Source organism: Hemibagrus wyckioides, linkage group LG09 (genome assembly GCF_019097595.1).
Source record: "Hemibagrus wyckioides isolate EC202008001 linkage group LG09, SWU_Hwy_1.0, whole genome shotgun sequence".
Lineage (NCBI taxonomy): Eukaryota > Metazoa > Chordata > Actinopteri > Siluriformes > Bagridae > Hemibagrus > Hemibagrus wyckioides.
In genome coordinates this window covers 10,888,984-10,901,833 of record NC_080718.1, presented here as the reverse complement: position 1 = coordinate 10,901,833, position 12,850 = coordinate 10,888,984, and the positions used below count along the sequence as shown (strand labels likewise).

General features: G+C 42.0%; 1 protein-coding gene across 4 annotated transcripts in view; it reads right to left on the bottom strand.

The window, feature by feature from the left end:
- The window catches only part of LOC131359336 (signal-induced proliferation-associated 1-like protein 1), a 58,791-nt gene that overhangs the window by 21,910 nt on the left and 24,031 nt on the right, over window positions 1-12,850 (bottom strand). For all 4 annotated transcript variants that reach the window (XM_058399130.1, XM_058399133.1, XM_058399131.1 and 1 more), the window contains exons 2-7: window positions 10,139-11,786; window positions 9,912-10,042; window positions 9,389-9,577; window positions 9,062-9,236; window positions 6,437-6,540; window positions 5,843-6,000 (exon numbers count right to left, since the gene is read on the bottom strand). In XM_058399130.1, coding sequence (XP_058255113.1) covers window positions 5,843-6,000; window positions 6,437-6,540; window positions 9,062-9,236; window positions 9,389-9,577; window positions 9,912-10,042; window positions 10,139-11,606 — 2,225 coding nt within the window. In that variant the 5' untranslated portion in view covers window positions 11,607-11,786. The remainder of the gene's footprint in view (window positions 1-5,842; window positions 6,001-6,436; window positions 6,541-9,061; window positions 9,237-9,388; window positions 9,578-9,911; window positions 10,043-10,138; window positions 11,787-12,850) is intronic.

The window sequence follows — 12,850 nt, the reverse complement described above, 5'->3', positions numbered from 1 at the left end:
TGATGTTTAGAAACACCACAGCTAATGCTCGCTGAAGCACCAGAAAACCTCAGAAATGTTTGATGCTGGACAGGCCTTTATGAAGTCTGCAGAAACCTTTTAGCTTGTGACATAAAACTAGACTGATCAGTGTCCTAGAGAAAAATGCACAAAGCTCAACGGTTATTAGACACTAGAAAAAGTGTGACCTGCTTTACTCCATACATGAAGCCATGTCAGCCATTCAAGACGACTGCTGAGGTTGGTAAGTGCACACAACCTGGAGATACACTATATTGCCAAAAGTATTCGCTCACCCATCCAAATAATCAGAATCAGGTGTTCCAATCACTTCCATGGCCACAGGTGTATAAAATCAAGCACCTAGGCATGCAGACTGTTTTTACAAACATTTGTGAAAGAATGGGTCGCTCTCAGGAGCTCAGTGAATTCCAGCGTGGAACTGTGATAGGATGCCACCTGTGCAACAAATCCAGTCGTGAAATTTCCTCACTCCTAAATATTCCACAGTCAACTGTCAGCTGTATTATAAGAACGTGGAAGTGTTTGGGAACGACAGCAACTCAGCCACGAAGTGGTAGGCCACGTAAACTGACGGAGCGGGGTCAGCGGATGCTGAGACGCATAGTGCGAAGAGGTCACCAACTTTCTGCAGAGTCAATCGCTACAGACCTCCAAACTTCATGTGGCCTTCAGATTAGCTCAAGAACAGTGCGCAGAGAGCTTCATGGAATGGGTTTCCATGGCCGAGCAGCTGCATCCAAGCCATACATCACCAAGTGCAATGCAAAGCGTCGGATGCAGTGGTGTAAAGCACGCCGCCACTGGACTCTAGAGCAGTGGAGACGCGTTCTCTGGAGTGACGAATCGCGCTTCTCCATCTGGCAATCTGATGGACGAGTCTGGGTTTGGCGGTTGCCAGGAGAACGGTACTTGTCTGACTGCATTGTGCCAAGTGTAAAGTTTGGTGGAGGGGGGATTATGGTGTGGGGTTGTTTTTCAGGAGCTGTGCTTGGCCCCTTAGTTCCAGTGAAAGGAACTCTGAATGCTTCAGCATACCAAGACATTTTGGACAATTCCATGCTCCCAACTTAGTGGGAACAGTTTGGAGCTGGCCCCTTCCTCTTCCAACATGACTGTGCACCAGTGCACAAAGCAAGGTCCATAAAGACATGGATGACAGAGTCTGGTGTGGATGAACTTGACTGGCCTGCACAGAGTCCTGACCTCAACCCGATAGAACACCTTTGGGATGAATTAGAGCGGAGACTGAGAGCCAGGCCTTCTCGTCCAACATCAGTGTGTGACCTCACAAATGCGCTTCTGGAAGAATGGTCAAAAATTCCCATAAACACACTCCTAAACCTTGTGGACAGCCTTCCCAGAAGAGTTGAAGCTGTTATAGCTGCAAAGGGTGGACTGACGTCATACTGAACCCTATGGATTAGGAATGGGATGTCACTTAAGTTCATAAGCGAGTCAAGGCAGGTGAGCGAATACTTTTGGCAATATAGTGTAACTTGCAGCACAGTGAAAGTCTTATAAGCAACCTCTGATGCACTATCATGGAGAATCAAACCATTAAGGTTTGGTTTAAAACATACTGGATTTCTTGCTGTGGGTAGGGTTTAAATTTATATGCATACGTCAAGCACATAGGGAGATCAGCCACCTGTGCTATACTTAAGGACTTAAAAACAAGTCTACTTCACTTTGCCTGCAATCCCAAAGTGCAGACTTTGAAGTGGAACACGGTTAAGAGGAACGTTTAGCAGTACCCCAGAGTCAGCTCTCTTCTTTAATGCTTATAAGCCTAGTGACAACCTGTGAAAAATAAGTTCCTCTCTGCTGTCTACAATCTATTCGAGAATATATCTTCCATAGAGAAGAAATCCTTCATAACTTATCTCCATGCTCCATATGGACCGGATATTCCTCTTATACTGATACCTGCATCTCGCACTCGCTCCCACAAAGGGAAAGAAGCTTGAGTAAATATCTTGGCTAATATTGTATACATGGATTAAAAGGCTGTATCTAAGTTCCATCCATTTTCTGAACCGCTTATCCTACTCAGCAAGGAACCCGGAGCCTATCCAAGTGGGACTTGGGGCAAGTCTTAGGACACCAACACTTCACAGAAGGGTGCACACATTCACACACACACACACACACACTACGGACAGTCAAGTCAGCCTACGACGCATGTGCATGAAGGAAACCCCAGAGGTGTGACGCAAACATACTAATTGCTACACCACTGTGCCCCCTGTATAGATGCATCATACACTATAAGCCTATATAAGCAACTGAAGAATGCCTGTTTACTACATCCTGCTTTACAAATGTTTATTTACTACCTTGTTAATCTCACAACTTAGCATACAAAAGATATTTAGCAGACTTATTAATCATGAATAATGAGCAACGCAAATCCACCAACACTGAAATGAAACCCATGCCACTGTAAATAATTTCATTTTATCGGTCAGGATTTTATCACTAACAGCTATAGTCTAAAACCTTTTGGGTCCATTACTGATAATTGTATAGATCTCAGGGTCTGCTACCAAAACCTCTAATCTAATGAAGCAATTTTATTTAAAAAAGAACTGAATTAAAATAGTCTATGCACATGGAATATGCTCAGATCACCCACACCTTCGGTAAGAGTCCGGTGATGAATCGGATGGACAAGCAATGCCTCGGAGACAGCCGTGTGCAGATTCAGGACTAAAGCCGTGCCAAGGACGAGTGCAGCTGGCAGCATATCACAAGGTATTTCCTTCTGTTAAAGCTATATTTCCGAGAACAAGCTTCCCCTTCGATTTCAACTTCCTTTCAATCTTCTGAAGAAAGAATAAATTAAGTATCCGGGAAGAAAAAAAAAAGAAAAGAAGAAGAAGTGGATGTCATCACCGTTTCTTCAGAAACCAATACTGCGAAGGTGATGTCAAGGAAGAAAACATGAGCATGAGCCCTTTTTAAAGATTTTTAAGGAATAATTTATTCCATTCGTTCCTGTGGAGTGCTGAAATCCAGGTTTCTCTTTGCCAGTGTGTTCTTCAAATATGTTCTTGAAGAAAGATAAAAAAAATTTTAAAAAAATATACGCATATTCTCAACTCAATTTTAGGTCAAGCATATAAGAATGGACTGTCAGCCTTTTAAAAATCCTATTAAGACAAAAATGAATGGATGCTTCCTATGGCAGGTGTGTGTGCAGCTTTGAGAGAGCGAAGCCTTTTCTGTGAGCAGGGAGCGGTGTCATTCAGCTGAAAAACCAGTGCATGTATCAGGGTGGGGGATGAAGGGCAAGAGACGTCCTGCACACATACACCACTTAACTTCCTCAGCCTCCTGAGGCAGTCAATAGCTGTGTTTGTGTATGGGTGTATACGCATATATGCATTTTCATACCTTTTTGATTTTCATAATGCCATTAATCTGATTAATCTCATTAAAACCCTTTTTCGTCAGTTCACAAAATACACGACAAAAAAAAAAAAATCTTAAAATAAGTGATAAAAATGCAGTCAGAATCAGTGCCTCGGTGCCTCCATCACATTAGGTAACAGTTCATGGAGTAGACACGTAGTCAAACTTAATCAGAGCAGCATGTCCTTTACACCCCCTATAGAACTCTTCTGAAACGCTCTTCACAGTTTAACTCATTATGACATTTGTGACATAGTGGAGTGTTGTTTGACTTGGGCTGGAATTCTCAAAATAACACACATTTAAGACACAACCAGGAACTAGAGACTACAAATAGACGGACAGAGAAAAGATTTGAGTGGTGAATTGAGAGTAAACAACTATTTTAGAGTGACTTTGTGATCTATTATTCGCCTTGAGGAAGAACAGGGATAATAGGACGCTGGGACGTGGGTAGAAAAGATCCCCGATGGCTCATGTTTGAGCACCTTGATGCTCCCGGTTATCCGGCTGTGGGCAGAATGTTCAAAACCATTTTTCCTTGATTTAGCATTGTATATGTTAAGATGGCATCACAATAGGTTGGAATTATGGAAACTAGATGACAATTCAGGGGTCATGAATACATTTTAGTCTTAATCTTTTTTGTTTTTTTAGTGTTTATCATTCCCTGCAGTGATGCTGACCCATCAACAGGCCGTGAAATAGAATGCATGCTTGCAACAGCAGACTGAGCCCCAGTAGCTTGCTGCACAGACTGAAACGTCAACTTCCTTAAAAAGAAGGGCCTGCTCTTACCTTTCATTCACAGCACATCGTCTTTAGTCCAGATGAGTTAGACCATAAGGACTTTTAGCATGTCGTCATGTCCACATCTTGCCCTGTACAGTAACGAGCTTGACGTAGCTCTTTAAAATACTGTTATTCCAGCACCACTTCCTTCATACTTGCTGATTTAAAGCTGAAGATGCACCAGAAGACAATGTCCACCTCCACCAGTCTCCTGTAATCATCTCCAATAGATATACACCCTATAGACCTTCTGCAGGTGGCATGAACTGGTGTAGTACTAAAAGAAGACGGGAAAGAGGATTGGTGTTCCCCAGGATTGCTCACCACCCCCTGACAATCTGTGGCATGCTGGTCAAGCCAAGATCCAGAGGCAGGGTAGAACAAGTAAGCTCTGTAGAACAGAGATCAGAGCCTCCTCTACAACTGTTTGTCTGGTAAGCAACAGGCCCATATTCGTTGAGGGTACTGATGTTGGAATTGGCATTGGAACTATCCAGGAACACGTCTAGAACACTTTCTGCATTGTTTACAGAGAAAATGTGCTGCAGCATCCTATAGAACTGTCACAGGTCTTCAACAACCTGGGGCTTATTCTGTCAGGTCCCCACAGTCTTGCCTAGGAGGAGGTCAGGTGGTAGCTTCTGTGATTTGAGGGGATGTCTCAGAGGAAATAGGAGTGGTGTCTATGCTGGTGTTTGGGGAACTTCATTAGTTCGGTTTGTAGCCAGTTATGGTCCAGCCCTGCTTATGCGCCAGCGTGTCCTTGTTTTTGCCATTTGCGGATCCACTCCTTCAGCTCTGACTCCTCCCTTTTGTTGTCCCCATTGCCTCCTGACCTTAAAAACCTTATTCTTTTAGTTCAGTCTTTAAGGTTCTTTATTATTGGTGAAATCTGCCAGATTCTTTAGATTAAAGCTAAAAGCCAGGACCACATAAAGGCTCCCAATGATCACAATGTTTAATAATAACATTAAAGATAAATATTTCAACACAGCACAGCTCCTAAATATACTCGGTTAGTTAAGTCCACAAAATTTGCACAAACAACACAACTGTCAACTAAAAGGTTTCTGTGTGCTTTTATATTTCCCACTAAAACTGAACACCAAGAGAGACGAGAGGTGATGCTGCAAATGGGCAGGGAGGAAAATTATCCCAGTACACAAACACAACACGACTCCAAATGCTTCATGGAACAGAAAAGTGTAAATGTTATATAGAGCTAATAGCACAGGGATGATGGTCATGGTACAACAAGGGATTCTGCAGCCATTTCAGTGATTGCTGACAGAGGACTGGAGGAGTCGAGTGCACAGCAGGATCCGGCACAAATTAAGCTCTGGCTAGGTTTGTGTTCTACTTGTAGGGACCTTAATAGAGTACCTGCTAAATTGGCCAACCACACAAACAGCGGTTACAAATTTTGTAAATGGAGCCTCTCAGAATAAATCTGCCCTAGGTATCCTTTTCTTCCATACAGTTACCTTAAAGTTTGACACCAGAATAACACTTAAATATAAACATCTGCTAGTTCTTCGAGAGCAGTACCTGTCTGCTGTATTTAACTACATAACCTGTGGCACTTTGCTACATATCTGGTTCTGTTGTTTACCTGTAGCAGGTGTTGTCCGAGCAGGGATTGTGAACACGGACGATGATGAAGACATGCTGGAAATGTGAGCGGATGTTTTTGGGGGTGAAGGGAAGAGCTCCTGGCTCTTGGAAAACGATGGTGACGATATCATTCCCAATGTGTCTCTTCCTCAACAACTACACAAACAGGAGAAACATAAGTATTAGTACAGGGAGATCATGTCGCCAGATGTTTTATATAAATATAAAATATAACTGAACTGTACATGCAGTGGTTCTGTAGCGCTGCATTGTCTCAGTCTCAGCATTACTGTAGCATTCAGAATTTCTTAACAATTACACAAAGCCTACATAACCATCATTTTGCCTTCCATTATCCAAATAATCCTTTGTAATTTACTGCTAAGGTGACACCTCGTTAACTAATAACGGAAAATGTCTTGAGGCAAAATTCACTATTACGCAAACAATAACTAAACATACAGGTATCTTCAGGCAAGTGTTGAAGAACTGGTGAAGTGATACTCCGAAGCAAGCTCTTCTTTAGAAATAAAAATACAAACTTGATGAAAAGCAGACACTGTATATATAAGAGACAGAAGCACTGCGTAACCTGCTGTTTGTTGTTTGGAGTGTACGGTAGCATGGTTGACACGTGAAACATGATCTCATAGTCTTTGTATGCAGTGTACAGAGAGTGTGTCCCAGTGGAATCCGCTAGAAGAAAAGAGGTAGCAGACTGTTAATAATGACAACAGTGTGTGCTTTTTTTTTATTATTATTATTATTTAGTGACTAGCTCACACCCAAGTACACTTTATGGGAGAACATTAAAGTAGCTATATATAGCTTTTAAAACATTAAAGAGAAATGATATGCTTCAATCAGCTTTAAAATCAGTTGTTTGATTTATATGTTAACATGCTAGGCTTTGTACTAGCTTCATACATACACGCTACAGAGATGCTAACCATCTGTTAGATCCTCAATACACATTTAAAGAGAGACTGATTGTGCATGACAGCATGAGGTGGAACCTCCCTTTTTGTGCATCCAACAGTGAATGGGAACTAAATGAAGGTGGGAACTTAAATAGTAAAGGAAGGAAATGAAGAAACGGACTACACAAGCGATTGGATTTACATCAGGAATCGGCTGAATACAAATGTCTTTTCGCTCATTGTTTCTAGCCACATTCACTGAACTGACACAGTTCTGTGTCATACACTGACATAGAAAATGAATGATCAGTTGTGGTTTTGTCACTTGCTTTGGTGCATATAGAGCAAAACATACACCGATCAGGCATAACATTATGACCACCTGCCTAATATTGCGTTGGTTCTCCTTTTGCTCCCCAAACAGCCCTGACCTGTCATACACTGTGTATTCTGACACCTTTCTATCAGAACCAGCATTAACTTCAGCAGTCTGAATCGAACCACACAGGCCACCCTTCACTCCCCATGTGCATCAATGAGCCTTGGCTGCTCATGACCCTGTCTCTGGTTCACCACTATTCCTTCCTTGGACCACTTTTGATAGATACTGACCACTGCAGACCGGGAACACCCCACAAGAGCTGCAGTTTTGGAGATGCTCTGATCCAGTCGTCTAGCCATCACAATTTGGCCCTTTGTCAAACTCGCTCAAATCCTTACACTTGCCCATTTTTCCTGCTTCTAACACATCAACTTTGAGGACAAAATGTTCACTTGCTGCCTAATATATCCCACCCACTAACAGGTGCCATGATGAGGAGATAATCAGTGTTATTCACTTCACCTCTCACTGCTCATAATGTTATGCCTGATCAGTGTATAAAAATGTACCCACATTTGTGCTATGTTCAATACTAGCAACATACAGCAACTACTTTGAGGAGCTGCTAATCACAAAGACCTAAAGTAAAATTTAGTTGTATGGCAATATTTATTAATTTCATGAAAAAATACTCAAAATAATACTTAATCACAACCATTGATGGTTGATGATCACAAACCAATTTTGACCATAGTGTCCACCATGTACCATATAAACCTAATGATACCCAAAGAGGGATAAAAAAAAATAAAATAAAATAATAATAATAAAAAATACACAGGCGTCACATTTAACAAAAAAAGAAATCTGTTTCTCGGCAGCCTTCTGAGATAAAATGCTATTTCCAGCAAGAAACTCAGATTATGAAGAAGCATTTCAAAGGAGGAACACGGACATTCAATTAAGCGGATGGTTGGAATTATCCATCAGGTCTTGGTTTTTATTAGAAGCACAAAAGATTGATTCAGGCGACTAGACCACGTGTACATGTGGCTGTGGTATCCATCAGGAACATTTAAAGTCATATTTTTGGGGGGGGATGAGAGAGAGAGAGAGAGAGAGAGAGAGAGAGAGAGAGAGAGAGAGAACAGCTGCAGAGGAAGAAAGTGAGTAAGAGTAAGGTTGAGGGAGAAATGCACTAAGAGGATGTTTTTTTTTAATCTGAAGTAACCAAATTAAGGTGAAGATCAAGCATACAGAAATTAAACAGCCATTTTATAAGTGCAAGTTAAAAATCTATTTGAAACTGTTTTATTTATTTGGGATAATAAACAAAAACTACACTTCTTGCTGGTGATGGCTTATCAAAAACCTCTCTAAAAACCTCACTAAATATTAGCCTTAGCTGAAAACACCGAAACACACCTTACTGACATGTTCTGCTTATAATGGCATGATTGAGAAAATGGCCACGACTTAACCATAAGTAAATATAAATATATCTGATAAACATGGATATAAAGATCCTTAACTGGCCCATCAACCAGCAGATGAGTTAAGGAGCCAGTTTAACACTATGGCACTATGACTATCTGTCTGCCTCAAGCTTCTGAAGGTTTCCTGATCAAATCTTGCCAGGCTTTAATCAAGTCGATGGCGAGTTGGAGAGTTCCTGCCAGTTTAACTGCTCAAAAACAAGCAGGCCTATAAAGTCAACTTGTATATAATAACTGTAATAAAAATATGTATTTTAGTTAAAGGTTCAGGGCTGCAAAACAATATTCAGAAAATAATGAGCTGTTTACATGAATAATTGATCGTGATTATAAAACATCCATGAAGTTTGTTTTTTGTAGTTCAAGTGGTCATTTACTGCAGACTGTTTGAGAACCCCTGTTTTAAAGGAACACTCCATTTAGTCTAGTATCAGAGAAACGAATCTTTAATTATAAACCTGAGTAAGTGTAATACTTACTCTTGGTGTCCAGCTGAGCCCGGTACTTGCTGAAACCTTTCAATCGCACTTTCTCTCCCAGGAGCTGCAGGAACTCTTCAAAGGCAGGACCGGCCATTTCATTGTTATACATCTCTTCCTCTGTGCTCTGACCTGCACGACAGTACATTACTCCCACCTTCACCTGGAAGCTAAGCTGAGGATGCAAAAGACCCAGAAAAGAAGAACAAGTTAAAGGATGCAGCTGTGATATAAATGCACATGATCTATAACAAAATAGCCTTACTGAGATCCATAACCAAAGCATCAAAATGGAATTAATGGATGGCAAGTTTTTGGCCTACATACCCCCTGTTCATCCAATTTCATCAACTGCTCCGTTACTTTTGGTGTGTTGAGGGCAAGCCGCAGGCAGGAGATGTCCAGCTCCTGCAGCAGGTATTCCAGCACTTCTTTAAGGGGCAACCCTCGAGCAGTGCCATGTTTAGCAGTGGAAGGCACTGAATCCTCGAGTACAGAGCCACGCAAGGTGGTCAGCTGAACAAAGAGAGGTACAGTCAGTGCCAGAATTACCAACATACCGGACAAGATAATCATATACATGGGTAAATAATGGGTAGGGCAAAGATGTACATTTAGAAAATAGTCTTGATAGGCTCTCATTTACTGATACAGTTTACTATAAAATTTAATTAAAAATATTCCCAAAACACAGGACAAGCAGTACAGCCTTCTCCCTGTATGCTTGTGTGTTTGAATTAGTTATGCAACAGCAGTTAGTGACCTGTCAGGAGAGATAAATGCCTCTGATAGGCAGTTTAAAACAATATGAGACAGCATGCCACAGGAGGTAGTTAAGTGGTGAACCAACCTCACTAGTTCGGAATATTATTCGGTAGTTATACTGCTGGCCATGCTCCTTGTGGTCGTCCATCTTCTCTCTCCTTATGCTTATTGCCACTGGGCCTAATAGCTCGTCTACACCAAAGTAGTTCCAATGCTCTGCGAATGTATAGGGCAAGACGCACAGGATATGAGACTGGTGACACACATTCTTTCGCCCTAGAAGGTCCTTGTAGCCCAAAGGAAATACCTTACCTCTCAAGTAAAAGAATTTCCTGTAGTAGTATGCTCCAAGGTCCACATGCTCAATTGCATACTGCTTGTCACGATCACCGAGTAAGCTGGCTGCATCTTTGGGACCTTCTACAACAGCAATACCTCCATTGGTGCAATGGTGGCTTAGTGCAGTTTCATCTCGTCCATAAACCCTGGAATTTCCACCACCCAGCTCAGCTGGAACAGCAACCTTGTGTTTAATGTCACCCCCAGTTTCAGTACAGAAACAAGGACATTTCAGTACTAGTTCATTGCCGTCATCATCAGCTGTGTCCAAAGTTGGACTGTCCCGCGTGTTAAGTTCCTCCTGGCTGCCACCAGGAGAGCTGTATGGCAAGCTATGTGTTGAAGATAAGGTGGATGTTGCTGAACCAGAAAAAGCAGAAGCAGCAGAGGCACCAGAAGTAGTGTTTTTGCATTTGGCTGCAGAGCTCTGTCTGTTCTGGATCACCTCATTCATGTTAAACAACATGCTCTGGACATCATAATGTGCAAAACCTTTCTGGCAGACCCAGGGCTTTAATGGAGGTTTGGAATCTTCAAGACGGTTGTCCTCCATATCAGAACCCACCCTGGGAGAATCTACATCTGTCCTCGCACTGCGGAGTTTCCTGAATATTGATTCACCCCCTGTCTCTGATTTGGACCTTCTCTTTGGGGGTTTGTCTCTTTCTCTCAACCGACTAGAGGGTGACTCATTTTTCAAGTCTTCAATAACTGAGTCCAGCAGGTCCTGCTCTTTGGTAGAGACCGTTAATAGTTCTGCCAGCCTTTCAGGTGCAGGGCTTCGTTGGTCTTGCTTCTCCCCTTCATAGCCCTTTAACATCTCAAAGAAGCTGTTCCTTGAGATTTCAGAGGAGGAAACTGCATGCTGGTCAATGGAGGAAGTGCTGCCGTACTCGCGGTGCAATGGAGACCACTTTGTCCCTATAGAACCCCAATCTTCCCCACTATCCCCACTGCCATCAACTTCACTTAGGGTCATGTCGCTATTACTACGTTGCCGGATGCGTCTAGTGTTACCACGAGAAGAGCTTCTATGGTCATCAACTGTAAGCATCTGCTCTTCCATGGCACTTCCACACCCGGCTTGATTTATCTTGCTCTGGAGTGTCTTTTGGATGTTTTGAAGCATTAAAGAATCTTGGGGACCAATCAGAGAACCAAGTTTGGGCTGACTACCTGAGCTAGCTCCCATGTGAGTCATTGCATCTGCATTAGGTGGTCTCAAATTTCCCCCATCCCTCCTAGGTGGCCAGTCAGCAACCCGAGCTCGGACCCCCATTTTCGGTACTCCAGTCATGCCCCCTGTCTGGTAAGAGTTTTCAGGGCGCAGAAGGTTTACCCCTCCATTGGTCTGGCGTAACGGACGAGTATAAAATTCTTCAGGGGCATTGCCTGTCCCGACAGCAGGCCGCTCAGAAGGTGAACGTTTCAGGCTCGTCATGGTGACGCCTCACCAACTGAGCAGCTTATGTCTGAAGCATTCTTGAGGATGGGGTTGCCACGGCTCTACTGAGACTATGTCCTTGCTCTTTGGTTTCCACAGGCTATGGGCATCAGTGCAATATTTCTCAGGCCTGCATGGTGATCTTGTAAAACGGTCATGCCTGAACATTCACACCACCTGCAAGAAACAGACTCGAGTTAGGAACGGCAACACCTGAGCTTCTTCCTGGTATGAGGCATAAAAGATATTTTGGTAAATAAAAGTCTAACGATACACTTTAGTCACAATTAAATTCACGAATTTAGCATAACAATTTCAATTCAATTTTGAGCATTTTAAACAAAAGTGGAATGAAGTAAAATTATCGCTATAGAAAACTTGAAGCTCATAAAAAGAAAATGCTGTAAATTGGTTATTTTTGTGAAGAAAACTGTACAATGGGTTCATCATATCTTATCTGTCGGATCTGAGGACCTTTGAACATGATCCCTCAACAAACTCTGGTCTTTCAAAACTTCTGAAGAGTTTTTAACCATTAGAACATGGTTGTTTAACTGTTAGGTAGACACAGTTGGGTTATTGTTGTTACTGCTTGGAAGGTTAGGAAAGTTCAAATCCCAGCACCACCAAGCTGCCTCCACTGAATCCTTGAGCAAGGCCCTTAAGCCTCAACTAGTTGTATAGAATGAGAGAAATGTAAGACGCTCTGAATAAGGACATCAGCCAAATGCCACAAATGTACATGAGTTACTGGACTTCACAAGAGCAGTATGTGATCAAGTGACCAGCATGTTTTCTATACATTTCATATCTAGTGGTTGGGCAGATTCAGATACCTCGTGTTCATCTGCATAACTAATAGAAGACTAAAATTCCATGATGTGAATTGCACATTTCCATTTCTGCATTGCGAGGCATCACATGAATTCACATAAAGATAAACTATTTTCATAGACATGCTTCACTGTCAGTAAAATGAAGAAATAGTTTCATTAACGATAATACCCTTTTCAACAGATCAATTCAAGAAGCTTTCACACATTTTCAGTTCATCGCACAGATTAGAAATTACTGACACAAATTAAAGACACAAAATTACTGGGCTTTTCTGCTTCAAAGTCTCAGACTTTTTCCACAGACCTTTTTACTTAAGAGAACATCCTTACAGTTTAATTAAGATATTTCAAGCCTCAGAACTCAGATCCAACCCACTTAATCAAAAGGGTCTGGTGAATATTTAT